At 42.8% G+C, this 13,921-nt stretch overlaps 1 protein-coding gene across 1 annotated transcript; it reads right to left on the bottom strand.

Moving 5' to 3' along the window:
• Positions 1-2,527: 2,527 nt before the first annotated feature.
• On the bottom strand, positions 2,528-3,877 carry ADRA2C (adrenoceptor alpha 2C; the record flags this gene model as incomplete). Its single annotated transcript, XM_079534861.1, has 1 exon — positions 2,528-3,877. The coding sequence occupies exon 1, from the start codon at positions 3,869-3,871 to the stop codon at positions 2,528-2,530; it is 1,344 nt and encodes a 447-aa protein (XP_079390987.1). The 5' UTR covers positions 3,872-3,877.
• Between the last annotated feature and the right edge of the window lie 10,044 nt (positions 3,878-13,921).

A 13,921-nucleotide genomic window follows, 5' to 3' on the forward strand; every position in this document is an offset into this window, starting at 1 on the left:
TCCAGTAGCTCAGAGGTAGTAGCTATACACCATATGTTGCTTTGGTTGCTTTGGCAATTATATAGTTTATTCATAAAAAACAAACCTGAACTTTTTAGCTACGTGATTACCTAGAAACTATCTGATCTTGCTCAGCTCTTGTCGATGTCATTTTAAAAAGAATTCCCCATTTTACACAAAAGAAAATGGCTTGTAGTTTCCTCCTCTCGGTCTGTTGCTATTTTTCTTTCTATTTGTCTGTTTCAGGTACACGCCTGTACCAAAACAGTTGTAATTTACATAGGGATGCTCCTGAAAATGTCTGAACAAGCCTTTTTTAAATGGAAATGTTTAAACAAAGTTCAAATCTTTTTACAACTCCAAGACTTATTTCAAGAAAGGACCCACTAAGTTATGGATTTAAGACATTGAAAATGTCTCAGTTGCTTCTTTAATGAAATTAAGCAAACTTTAAACGCATTTGGTGCAATCCTCTAATCCTCACTTAGGCAGAATTCCCTCCCGCTTTAGTTGGCCCTCAAGTTGAATTGTTTATTGAATTAACACCAGAATAGTAACCACCGCCAGCTTGCCTTTCCAGGGTTAAGTGAACTGAATGAAAAACTGATGAAACAAACCGACTGCTCTATCATTTCTTCTTCTGATGTAGAGATTTCAAAAGAAGAGAGGGCAAAAACACTTTCACACAGAAGAGAGAGAGTAAAGAAGGGCATATCTACTGATTTCCAGGTATAGATTTAATGTAGCTGTTTCAAGCAGCCTGCTGTATATTTCATTCTATTTTTTCAAAGAGCTGTTTATTATGGAAAGGTTCATTTGAGGCAGATGCCAAATCCTACTACCTATGGAAGGAGTGATACACATAACAAAATGGAACAGTATTTACCCCTGCAAACAGAATAACATCTTGCAGCAGCACAGCTGGAGAAAGGATGTAAATGTTCAGCTGAGTCTTACACTCAGTACACACTCAGTGAGGAATACACAGACACCAGCCCCTGCTTCTAACTCTCTTCATTACAGTTTATGACATTTTGTATGTCATAAATCCATGGGAAACACAGCTTGCTTTAATAACTATCCAAACACTCCTTCCCCCCCCTGGTCCCCAGCAAAATACTCTGAAATCATGAACTAGAAATGCAAACAGGAAAAGGGAAAGAAGGCAGCATTAATATTAAAGGTCTGGAACAGCTGCACCTTCATTTGAGATTTGTTCACACAAACCACTGACAACCTGTAATGTATGCTTCTCATTAAAGAAAATAAATAGAAAGGATTTACTTGCTCTAAATCTGTAAATACGAAGGATTTAAAGACCTCAGTGGTGTGGTGATTGCTCTTCCTTTGAAAATCTGCATAGCAGAGAGCCTCTGACTGCCTGTCTGAGGATAAGAGCAGCATCCATCCAGCCCTGAGATAAGCTTTTTGAGGGGGAACCTACAATAATGGGGAGAAAGTTCCCCACACAGTACATTTAAGTTCAGCTAGTTAGAAATTTGACTTCAGAAAAATTTTAGTTTGGTTCAGCAAAATGATTTTGTTTTAATGGAAATTGGTTTAAGACAGAATATTTGTCTTAAACAAGCCACCTGCTCCAGGATGGCAAGATTCTTAGGCCACTGATCTGAGAGCGATGGAGTAGGAATTTACTGCCTGGATCTCCAACGGGAGAAATAAGGTCATTGTGTGTATGTGCTCTTTTATCATATTTCATGAAAACATGCAAAACTCCCAGATTTGTCCCACTGACAAATTTTACAGGAAGATAGGAAAAACATTTCCCAACCAGCTCTATGTGCGAAAAATCCCTCTAAAGAAAAAGAATACCCCATGCTTGACTTAAGCCCTGTGTAAAATCATCATTCAGAAGGTTTTAACAGTACAAAGGTTTATTTAGAAAAGAGTTTGGATTGTTCTCTAGGGTGTTTTCTTTTTTTTTTTTTTTGGCAAACATTTAAATCCTTTCATAATCTAGAAGACTGCCAGTGCCTGGTGCCTAGCACTTTTCCCCAAATAAGCAGTAATAGCCAGTTTCTTACTGGGACAAGCCCATCCATGGCCATAGCTGCTCTGTTAATACTCAGATCCATTATTCCACCACAACCGCCACTTAATCTTTTCCTCTTGCTGTCTCTGTTTGTTTTCCCACAAAATGCAGAGCCTCTATAAGCTCTGGGCCTCTCCATTTCAGTGTCTTACCCAATTTCCTCTGTGGACTCCCTGTGTCCTCCATCAGGGTTCAAAGACAATTCCTCCCTTTCCTGTTTACTCATCCATACCCCAAAACAGTTCCTTCAGCACCATGTTGCCATTCTGCACCGCAGTGAACATGCTCAGCCTCCCTGATACCATCCCCACATCCCACCACACTCTGCATGACCAAGGGGGGCGAGCCCTCTTTCCTCTCTCTATGCCCCAACCCCCATGTTCTCTTCCCTCCCTTCTTTTTCAGCACAGAGCCTTTTCCTTCCCTTTTAACTCCACTTCTGCTCAAGGCAAATTCACCCCTCTTTATCCCTCCAGCTCAATGCCTAAAGTTCTTCTTCTTCTTCTTAAACAGAATGTGTTTAAAGGACCTGCGAAAGTCCTGGTTGAAGATGGTGTAGATGACTGGGTTGAGGGAGCTATTGCAATACCCAATCCAGAAGAAGAACTTGAAGAGAGTCTCAGGGACCTCACATGCCTCCCGGCAAATACCATAGAGGCTGTAGCTGAAGAAAAAAGGAAACCAGCAAACTACAAAGACCCCCATGACCACGGCCAGCACAAAGGTAAAGCGTTTCTCCCGGGCCTGGGTGACCTTCTTACGACAGATACTGCTACGCTTCCGACGACGGCGATATGAGAAGAATTCCACGGAGCGATTGCTAGAGCGGGAAAGACGGCTACTGGAGTGCTTGGAGGAATATGAGTAGGAGAAAGACTGGCTCTTGCTGCTTTTGCGAGGATGCTCCTCCCGGCTCCGCCTCCGTCTGCTTTCTGAGGTGCTGCTCTCCTCCAGCTCAATGTCCTCCAGCTCAGAGGCTTTGCGCCAGTGGTGCACTGAATAATGTCCGTTCTCTCCCAACTGCATCCTCAGGGACGTGCAGCCCCCAGCAGCGCGGCTTAAGCCATTCTCAGTCTGGGAGGACCCCTCTGGCATCGTACGCTTCTCAGAGAGGGTCCTGGTCCTTAGCTTGGCCACACGGTAGATACGGATATAGACCAACACCATGATGAGGCAGGGTGCAAAGAAAGAGACAATGCAAGAAGAAAGAATGTACCATGTCTCATCATTGAGCTTGCACTGGGGAAAGACATCTCCTTCAGGGTCCCGGTACATGGAAATCAACGGCGGAAAGGAGATGACAGCAGAAATGAGCCAGACGGTGACAATGGTGGCCTTGATCCGCCGAGGTGTCCGCTTGAGGTTATACTCCACCGCCTGCGTGACCGACCAATACCTGTCAAGGCTGATGGCGCACAGGTGGACAATGGAGGAGGTGCAGAAGAGCACATCTAGCGCCAGGTAGATGTTGCACCACACTTTGCCAAAGTACCAGTAGTTCATCAGCTCGTTGGCCAAGGAGAAAGGCATGACCAGAGTAGCCACCAGGATGTCTGCGCTGGCCAACGACACCAGGAAGAGGTTCTGGGGGGCTCTCAGCGCCCGGCTGGTGAGCACAGCGATCACCACCAGCACGTTGCCCACGATAGTGAAGACGATGATGAAACCCACCAGGGCTGCCAGGCTGGCCACGGCAGCAGGCGAGTAGGGGGAAGGAGGCTGCAGGAGGGCGGCGGAGGAAGGCGACGAGGGGGGCAGCAGCGCCAGGGACCCGTTGGGGGAGCCCAGGCTGGTGTTCCCCAGCAGCAGCAGCAGATCCATGGCGGGTGTGCGGGCCGCCGCCGTCCTACAGAGCCCCGCGGAGCCCCCGCCCCGCCCCACCGCCCCGCCACCGCCCGGCCGCCCCCCTCATCGCCCCCAGCCGACGGCTCCGAAGGCTGCGCCGTGCGCCTCCCCCGACCCTCAGAGCACCGCCGCGCTGCCTCCGCCCGGTCCCCGGCGAGGGGACAGCGGGGCACGGCTCTCTCCCGCCGCCCGCCCGGTCATGCCCGGCAGCTCCGCGCAGCCGCTCAGCCGAGGGGAATCGCCGGCGGGTGCTGGATCCTCGCGGGAAGCGGCGTCCAAAGCGGCAGCATCAAATCCCACGGGGAGCGGCGGCGCCGGGCAGCCCCGCTCCAGCGGCGCGGCAGCGCGAAGTCGCGGCTGCCCGCCGGCTCCGTCCTACTCTTGCATCGCGCTCCCAATCGGTGGCGTGCCCCGCCGCCGCGCGCATGCTCAGTGCCGCCAGGTGAAGCCGCCGCGCCCGTCTCGGCGGAACACCCTAACCGGGGGGAAGGCGCGCGGAGAGCCCCGTTGCGTTGCCCCGCGCTGAGCGGCCGCGGCTGCAGAGCGATTCCTCGCCTCTCCCCGCCGCCCTGACCCCGTCGGGGGTTTCTTCTTTTCGCGGAGGCGGCCGCGGCGCAGGGACAAAAGTTGGCGGTGCCACGAAGAGCTCCGGTCCGGCTCCCGGCGGCGCCGCGGCTGCTGCCTGCGGGGAGCCCTGCGCCCGCAAGGGGGCGACGTTGTCCGGCGGCGCCGCGCTGAAGGGAGCGCTGAAGGCGGTGGCCGTACGACGTATTTGAGGGAGCGCGGCGTTAAGCAGAAACTTAGCATCAGTATGAAATGTGAGCGGGTGGCTCGGGATGGGCCGCGATCCACGAGGAGCCCGTGGGTAACGCCGGGCTTCACAGAGTGCGGGCGTGGGAGGTGGTGGCAGGAAGGTGTTACGATTTGGTTGTGAAAGCAGAGAGATCTAGACAGCATGGGAAAGAAAGCACCGAGGAAATTTTTCAGTGGTATTCCCATAGTTTGGACTTTCAGGCGCAGAGTTTTTCTCTGCCTTCATTAGGCTCCATCTGGCCTGCTGCATCCAGGACCCCCGGCACAAGGAGGATGCAGAGCTGTTGGAACAGGTCCAGAGGAGGCAGTGAAGATGCTCGAGGGGATGGAGCACCTCTGCTATGAAGAATGGTTGAGGGAGTTTGGGCTTGTTCCGCTTGGAGAAGAGGTTTCAGGGAAACCTTATTGGGAACATATTTAAGCTAAAAATGGGGAGATTTAGATTGGATGTCAGGGGGAATTTTTTCACAGAAAGGATGGTGAGGCACCAGCACAGGCTGCCAGAGAAGTTGTGGGTACCTCATCCCTGAGGTGTTCAAGGCCAGGTTGGATGGGGCCCCTGTGCAGCCTGAGCTGCTGCATGATGTTGCAGTTGGCAGCCTGACCCATGGCAAGATGCAGTGGAAATGCTGTCACGGCTTGAATCAGTGATTGAGCACCTGGTGGGAAGGCAGGGCCAACCCTGGGGAGCTCAGCTGCATGCAGTGCACCTGAGTGACTGGAAGGGGTAGAGCCAGGATCCAGTCCTTCCCAGACCTCACTTAAGGCTTGGCAGTGGAGGGAAGGGTATCTCACTGGAGATCCCTGCCTACTGGAGGCCTTCCAAAGGTAAGCAGCTTCTTTCCCTTATTTTTGTACCCACATTTGTTGTGTTTGAGCGAATCCTCACTTGCTGTGGCCTGGGATCTTGCTGGTCTGCTGTCGTTGTGCTTTCCACCCCTTTATGTAGGGGATTGGAGTTAGATGATCTTTGAGATCCCTTCTGAGCTGTTTGTTCCATCAGTCTATGAAATGATAATAAAACTAAAGTCAGGGCTGCTGTAATACCTTTTTCTTTAGCTCAACCTACCTAACAGAGGGTAGGAGTAGGTAGTTCAGTATAGCCCTAGTCTGATATGCTCTACATGATCCTGAGAAAAGTCTCTGATGTGTTTTGGAGAATATGTTTTCCCAACCTCATTCCTGCCCACGATAGTCTCCTTATATTTCATACTGGTCTCCTTATATTTCATACTTATCAAATCATCTTTCTGAGTGTGGTCCTGAGCACTGTCCTCCAGGTGGCCCTGCTTAAGCAGGACTGGACCAGATGGCCTCCAGGGGTCTCTTCCAGCCTTCTGATTTTCTGCAACACTCAGATTAAGGTAACAGGAATGTAAAGATAATAGCTATATAAACAGTAGCTCTCTTCTGTGAGCCTAGCCTGGTGCCTAGATTTTGGTTCACATGTTCTTCAAAGCAAGGACTGTTGCTCTGGTCTCTTAGCTGTTCTTTATTATTTTTATAATTACTATTATTTTGTGTTATGCTGAGAAGTGCCCGTGCTTATATAAAACAGACAACAGTGGCATAACCTTATCCACAGAATTAGCTGTTCTCATTTAAGGTGAAACAGAATGCAAATGCACTCATAGCCAGTTACTTCAGTAGTTGCTTTCAGTCCAAAATAATATATTCCTTTTATGCTGTGTGGCAACATTACCAGCTTGCATGAGATAACCATGTTTTCCCGTTGTAATGCCATAAAAGATCTGGTAGAAGAGGTGAATAAATGACAGGTCTTGAAGGGTGCTGTGGTACTGAGAAACACAGCCTGATTCCATGGCTAGTACCAAATTTTGGAGTTGCCTGAACTTCTTCATCATTACACTCTGATTTCTAAGGGGAGTGGTCTGATGTTGTCCCTGTGAACATTACTTGTCTGAGCAGCTGTCTTATGTCACCCTTCTGTGCCCCATCTGGATCCAGAAATGCAATGTCCCTAGGACTTGGGAAGGTCACAGTCTGACTGACATGTTCTGGTTATTACTGCCATGATCATATTATTATAATGACAAAGCTAGACTGTGAAGGAACATGTACCAAAAATAACTTTCACTGCATAACTTGGTATTATAATGGTCCACTCATTGAAATAGAAAAGCCTTTGCCTTTGGGAAGTGATAAGGAATATTCTGATTCCAGTTACTTTTTCAGTACAGCCAGAGCTGCTCCTCTTTTCTGTCTGTTGGGTATTTTAGGGACATGGACCAGATTATGAAGGATTCTAAGTGAATATGTTTGGCTCAGATAGGAAAGAAAAACCCTCTGGAGATTATGATCTAATTTAATCTATTTTGTAAGCAATTTTCTCTGAAGTTTTTGTTTGTTTAATTAACGAATACCTTGGTGTGAGTGTGTCGAAATGAGAAAAGATGTAATGTTGAAACTGAAATGTGCTAGTTAATGGGCTCTAATACAACTGAAACGTAGAAGCTGGAATCACCTGAACAATTACAGTGTAACATGTAGAACAAAATGAGGTAGGCATCTGATGCCCTGTAAGTTCTCCTAAGTAGACAACTAATCTGATAAGGAGAGCTCTTTAAAAAAGTTTGCAAAGCCTCAGGAAGATTAAATGAAGGGAATTTGTAGCTAGTAAAGTTCAAACAGGAAGCAAAATGCACATTAGAAACATGACAGCTGACAAACTACTGAAGCAAATTCCTAGTATTTGTGGTTGGCTCTTCATATTTGAAAGTTTCATAACACTGTTTATGAACTTAGAGGAAGAGGTTCAGGAATTTAAAGTCTAACCTTTAATGTGACAGACATTAGGCTGGAAGCTGGGATGTTTGATCAAACTGTTCAAAATGTAGTAAATAGAAAATGCAAAACCACATGAATTTTGGGGATTCAAGAGCTAACTGTCAGAAAAAGGAGATGTAAAACCCATGATATTCAATTCCTTTATTAGGGTGGTTAGGAAGGCAGACTGAGCTATCTGTCCTACTGAGTTTTACAAGCAAATATGTCTTAAATTTGTATGAGCTGCAACTTGAAATAAACTTTCAGCTAATAATTTGAGCTTCAGATTAAAAGCTTTTTCAACAGAGATAAAACTTTGCTCGAAGTAATACAAAAGTTTCATAAAGTAAGGAATTAGATAAGTGGATGTCTGAGCAATTATTTGGCAGTTCTAATGAGGAAGTGCCACTTGTAAAAGATATGGGAAAATTAAAAATAAATGGGGAGCAAAAATGTCTTTGAATTGTGATTTCTTTCGCACCGTATTTGTACTGTAGTACTGAAATGACTCAGTCACTGGTGCATGTTGACAGAGTGAGCCCTAGATGCGCATGTATCATTTCAGCTTTTATGCTACCGAAGCCAATGAAGACGATGTTTGGATTTTCATATATGTAAATGAGACCCGGTTGGATCCTGTGTGCCTAAATAGCAGCCTATGACCACACAGAGATGAATAAAGATAGATGTGAGAAACCTGCCCTCATGAATGTCTGCTTGTTCTACTGAGAGACAAAGGTAGGAGCAGGGTGAACAATGGAGGGTTAATCAAATGTAGTTGTGCTTTTGGAAATCAGTGATTTGTGATAAAGCAAAGAATAAGGCTATAAGACTTACAGAAACCTGGTAAGGTAGGTGGTCACCTTGCTACTCATCGTCATTTCAAAAACCTGCTCTTAGGCTGATTCAAATTCCTCTCACTGTATTTTGTTCGTTCTCAGCGGTGGCTTTCTGACACTCACTAACTCCTAACTATTGGCCTGCGTTGGAACTCATGCTTGGTAGGTGTTAATAGGCTCCCAGGAATAAAAGACGGTTTAGAGGCTGGATGAGGTTTCTCTAGGCAGTGGACTGGACATAGCCCTGCCTTCCTGAACTAATCCAGTACGTACTGTGCTGTACACATCCATCTACTGTTTAGCATGCTCCTTTGGTTTCCTCATCCAGAATTAACTTTGATTAATCTGTTTGAAATCTATTCTTCTGTATGAAAGAATATTTCATTGACAGTGTAGGGGATTGAGACCAAATAAAAAAACAATTGATTTGGTTTGTTTGGTTTGGTTTGGTTTTTTTTTTCCCCCTCAATGAGGAACTAAGTCAACATGCTGAAGTCAGTATTGTATTTGAACTAAAAGTAATGGAGAAATAGAGAGTGGCATTAATTCAGTCCTTTGGGACCAAAGCTGGGATAACTGCAGAAATAAGTTAGATTCTCCCTATTACTGCAAAATAATGGAAAAAATAGATCTATATCTGCTATTATTTTCTATTTGTACTGTTTCTGTTATGTGATCTCATTTTTAGGCTTCATTCCTTATTTTTTTTAAATCACTTCTTTAAATAGCCATCTTAGACACCTGTGCTGATAGCTGTGCTGTTTGCTCAGGATAAGTTGTTCTTCTAGGACTCTGCATTGTGTTTGAGAACTCTTCTACTTGATCTCAGTATTTTTTTTTAATCATGCAAGGCAGTAATATATATGGAAGGAGTTGATTGTTCTGAACTTATTCAAAATGCAAATTATTTTTTTAATATAAGGTTGTGCAAGTTTGTAAAAGCTTTAGCTTCTCAATAGAGAAAATTAAGTGTAGATATTTTCAGTATTGTTTATTTCTATTAATTATACATCCTGTTTGTTTGGCACTGGGGCAAGACAGCCATTTTCATTTCATATTTTTAACTTTAGTTATGAGACAGATTTTTGGCTACAAATGCTTATGTCTTCCCTCAAATCATTTATATGGAAAGACCTATTTCAACAATAATGATCACGTAGCAGAATTCATTCCACTAGATTTTGGTAAAGGTAAGGGAGGAGAAGACATATAATCTTAGAATTGCTCAGGTTGGAAGAGACCTACAAGTTCATCAAGTCCAAACATAGCCTAACCATCCTACCCTAACTAACAACCCTCCACTAAATCATGGCCCTGAGCACCACATCCAAACAGTTTTTAAACACATCCAGGGATGGTGACTCAACCACCTCCCTGGGGAGCTGATTCCAGTGCTTAACAGCCCTTTCTGTAAAGAAATTTTCCTGATATCCAACCTAAACTTACCCTGGCAACTTGAGGCCATTTCCCCAGAACTGCCACGTAAGAGGTTTCCAGTGTTGGTACCCTGTGCCCTGACAATCCGTTCTCAGATCAAACCCTATGCAGTTCAGTACAATAGGCATTTGCCATCTTGTATGCTGTTCTGTCATCCTATTCAAGAGAACGCTCTTGTGTGTGTAAGATCAATTAAAGCAATTATACTATGTTTCCTGAACCTGTAATGAATGGTAACTCCAAAACTACTGCTTTGAATTAGTGCAGTTGAATTACCTCATTGTAGTTGGCTACACTGAAGACTTTCTACAAGAAAAACAGCAGATTCTAGGTTCCTGCTTTCCCATCAAACTAGAGGGATATACACAAATGTGACGTTGTCCCTTTCATTTCCTTATATCTATGCTATAATAATTTGAATTGTATTTGATAATTTATGATTCTTCTATCTTTCAGAAGCTATTTTAAGCACATGCACTTTTGACTTCTTCAGGATGGGCATCAAGGTCTGCCATCTCTCACTAGCAAAATAAGACATTTTCTTGCAATATTTTGGAGATCTTTGGCCTTCTTGTTCTGTTCCTCTAAAATAAGTTGAACTGGGTTACCACCCTCTTCCCCTTAGTCATTAGTCCTTTTTGGAATTTCCTTGTCGTGGCTTAAAATATCCAATAAGTCTTCAAACATTTGGATAAATGTTCTCATGTCTCCCTTCAGTGCTGCCATTTCTGCTTTCAGTGCCTATGAACACAGCCTCTTTTATTTATCTGATCTTTATGTTAGTTATCACTATATTGCTTTTGTCTTTGTTTATTTTTCTGGCTGTAATTTATTGAGTAGATTTAACCAGTATTGCCTTTTTTCTGTAGTAGCATCCCATGTGGTATCGCTAATCCGCTTTCCTTTCCTAGTTTTAATAAAGAACGATCTGCTGAATTAATATAAAATTTATGAATGACTTTTTGTATAATGTCAAATGTGCTTTCTGCCATATCTGAAAGCTTGTTTGAACGTGATAGTTAAAAAATCATTCGTTATGTATTCATGTATTCATTTTAGATCATCTTTAGATTTAGACCATCTTTCTTGCAATACTCTTTTTTCCTTTTTTTTCTTCCATTTTCATGTTAATTGTGTATAATTGATGTTCACGCATCTCTCATCATACACAGAAGAAAGCTATCTTACTAGTAATGCTGAGTAATCTCAGGTGAGATTCAGCATTTCTTCATGTGCTTCTCAATGGAGGAGTAACATCTCTCTGCCAAAAAGGACAATTCACTTGGTATTGTCAAGCAAGCCTTGACTGTGTGTACACGGTATTTGTCAAGTCAACACATTCTTGATGTCACTCTGAACTTTGCAAGCAAGGAGCAGTAAAAGCCATACAAAGAATATTATTCTTTTCCTTATCACACTAAGTTGTTCCAGCTTGGTTTTAGATAGTAGTCGCTTTCCTCACTTGCACTTAATATTAGAATTTTTTTCAATACTTTTACTTTGTGTTACAATATTTAACATCTTTGAGGACTTGAGACTATTTCAAGCCAATATTACAAGCTATATACTGCAGGAAGGTGTCCAAAACTGGGAACAATTTTGGAGTATTGAACTGTAGCAGGTCTTACCTCCCTGCTACAGCATTATCTCTTGGTATACAGGCCTCAGGAGAATCACTCACAGGTCAAAGATATGTGTTTGACATTTTACAGTCTATTTTGGATTTGGTCTCAGGCGTGTAATTCAAATAATGCACTTCCTTCTGTGTTTTGATGAATGAGGCCTTATATTTAGAAATAGCAAATCAGTAAAATAACTGAGTGTCAGCAACGTTTACAAAGCAGAAAAAAAGGTCTTAAAATTAATTCTAAGTTCTTGTTACTCATTCTAAGTCACGTTTGCCAGGAAGAAAGGTGAAATAAAGGAGTGAGAGAAAAAGTAAGGGGGAAAGGAAATGAGAAGGAAGCACCCACAAGTTTGGTCCTCTCTTCATTCCACAAAGTATCTGAAAAGTTTGGAATCAAACTTTTTTTTTTAATCTTACCCATCTTTTTTTGAACTTCTGCAGTATGCTGTAAATTGTGTTCTACATTTGTTGCTAGACTAAGGGCAATCATCAAAAATACTAGGTAAAATATGTTACAAATTGCACTGTACATCTAGGAACAAATTGTCTATTAATGTGGTGAAAGCAGGGTTTTCTAAATAAGAATACTTTAACTCACAAGAAGCACACAGCAGGAGTAAAAGGAAGTATTGTAGCCTGCTATTATCTGTCATGCAAAGGAATTGAACTTCAAGTTCACAGAAAATTCAGGAGATAAGAAAATATGTAATTCAGTGGAATTATTGATTAGGAATAGAAAGATCACAATGAGTCAAAAACCGTTATTACCAGTCTTTGATTACTTAAGTTATTGCAGCTATTGGAAATGAGATCCACTTTGGAATGATATTTAACATTCTCTTATTTGTATTCTGCTTGCTTGTCATAGCTGTGTAAAATCCAGCTAAATCTAGCAGTCTTTTAGTTTTGAAAATGAAAACAGAGAAGCCATACAAATTATCTGTAGGACATACTAAAAAAAAAATAAAATCACAGAATACTCCTTGTTAGAATGGACCCAGAAGGATCATTGAGTCCAACTCCTGGCTCCATACAGGATCACTCTAAATTCAAACCCTGTCTGAGAGCATTGTTCAAACATTCCTTGAACTCCAGCAGCCTTGGGCTGTGCTTACTGCCCTGGGGGGTCCATTCCAGTGCCCAGCCACCTTCTCACTGAGGAATCTTTTCCTAAAATAGTGAAGAAATTTTTGATTCTAAATAATATTAATGAAATTTAAACTAAACTCTTGTGTTGATATCAGCATTAAGAACTGTGAATATCTAATTCATACCTCAGTGCAGAAAAGGACCCTGCCCCGATGTGAATGTTTGTGTAAACACAGTGCACCACATTAGATACCAATGCACAAATGCTATATGTTTTGGTGTCTTTTGCAGATAGATGTGAGACATATCTGCCTCGAATGTTGGTGTAGATTAGAAAGATGTGTGTTCTTATCTTGCCTACTTAATAATTATTCACAATTGAAACATAATTGATCTTAAAGTAAATACTTTGCATAGTAAAGTAGGCAAGCTATGAGCTTCTTTGTATCCTGCAAGGAAATACTCGTACATCATAGGTTTTGATTTCTTTTTTTTTCTCTCTTGATCTTTAAACATGAGCAACTTAATCACATGTTCTGGTTCATACTACTTATACTTGAGCAATTCCAGCAGGTGCAAATCTTGGCTCACTCACCTCAATTAGAATTCGGTTACAAGGAAAGAGTTTATAAGTAAGGCCTTTCGGAAACACCTGCTAAAATGCCATTAATCTTTTATGAACATTTATTGCTTATCATAATTAATTTACCTGTTTGCCTGTATTATTTTCTACAAATAAAGTCATTGACAAGTTAGTAAATTTTGTTCCTTCTGGTTCTTTGATTACTTTGCATTAAGGCTTTTGGACAGAGGCACTGGCTCTGAAAAATGGAGTGAGACACATAACAGCTATTTTATTGGTACTTGTTTTCAGTATTTCTTTGTTCTAATGGAGTTTTTTAATTGGATGGATAATTCAGAATCAGAGCTACCAGTGAAGGTCTGCTAACGTGTCATCAAAGAAACATGTAGTGAATGACAGGGTGGGAGGGACAGGGTTCCCTCCTTGTCTGTAACAGTAACTTATCCTTAAAAGTGGCCTTGGCGTTAGCCAATCTAAATTAATGATTAAAAATACAAAGAAATAAGAACATAGATTCATAAGCAATTTCTGTTGGAAGAAACCTTAAAGACCATCTAGTTCCAACTTCCTGCCATAGCCGGGGCACCTTCCAGTAGATCAGGGTGCCCAAAGCCCTGTCCAACATGGTTTAATGAAGATCTGAGTCTCTAAAAGTGTAATGGGGTTATTTCTCATGCATGGGAGTCCTACTGAACTACTTCATGGATCTGTAACAAGGAGAGCTCCTTCTTTGGTAGACTCATTTAAAATTTTTAAATATTCCACTGGTGATTCTATACTTCCAAGTTTACACAGGTCCAGTGTTAGTGTCTTACTGCCAGCAGCTTTCAGGAAGCATTTGCAGCAAATTC

This window comes from Tetrao urogallus (assembly GCF_951394365.1).
Source record: "Tetrao urogallus genome assembly, chromosome: 4".
In the NCBI taxonomy this organism is placed as follows: Eukaryota; Metazoa; Chordata; class Aves; order Galliformes; family Phasianidae; genus Tetrao; species Tetrao urogallus.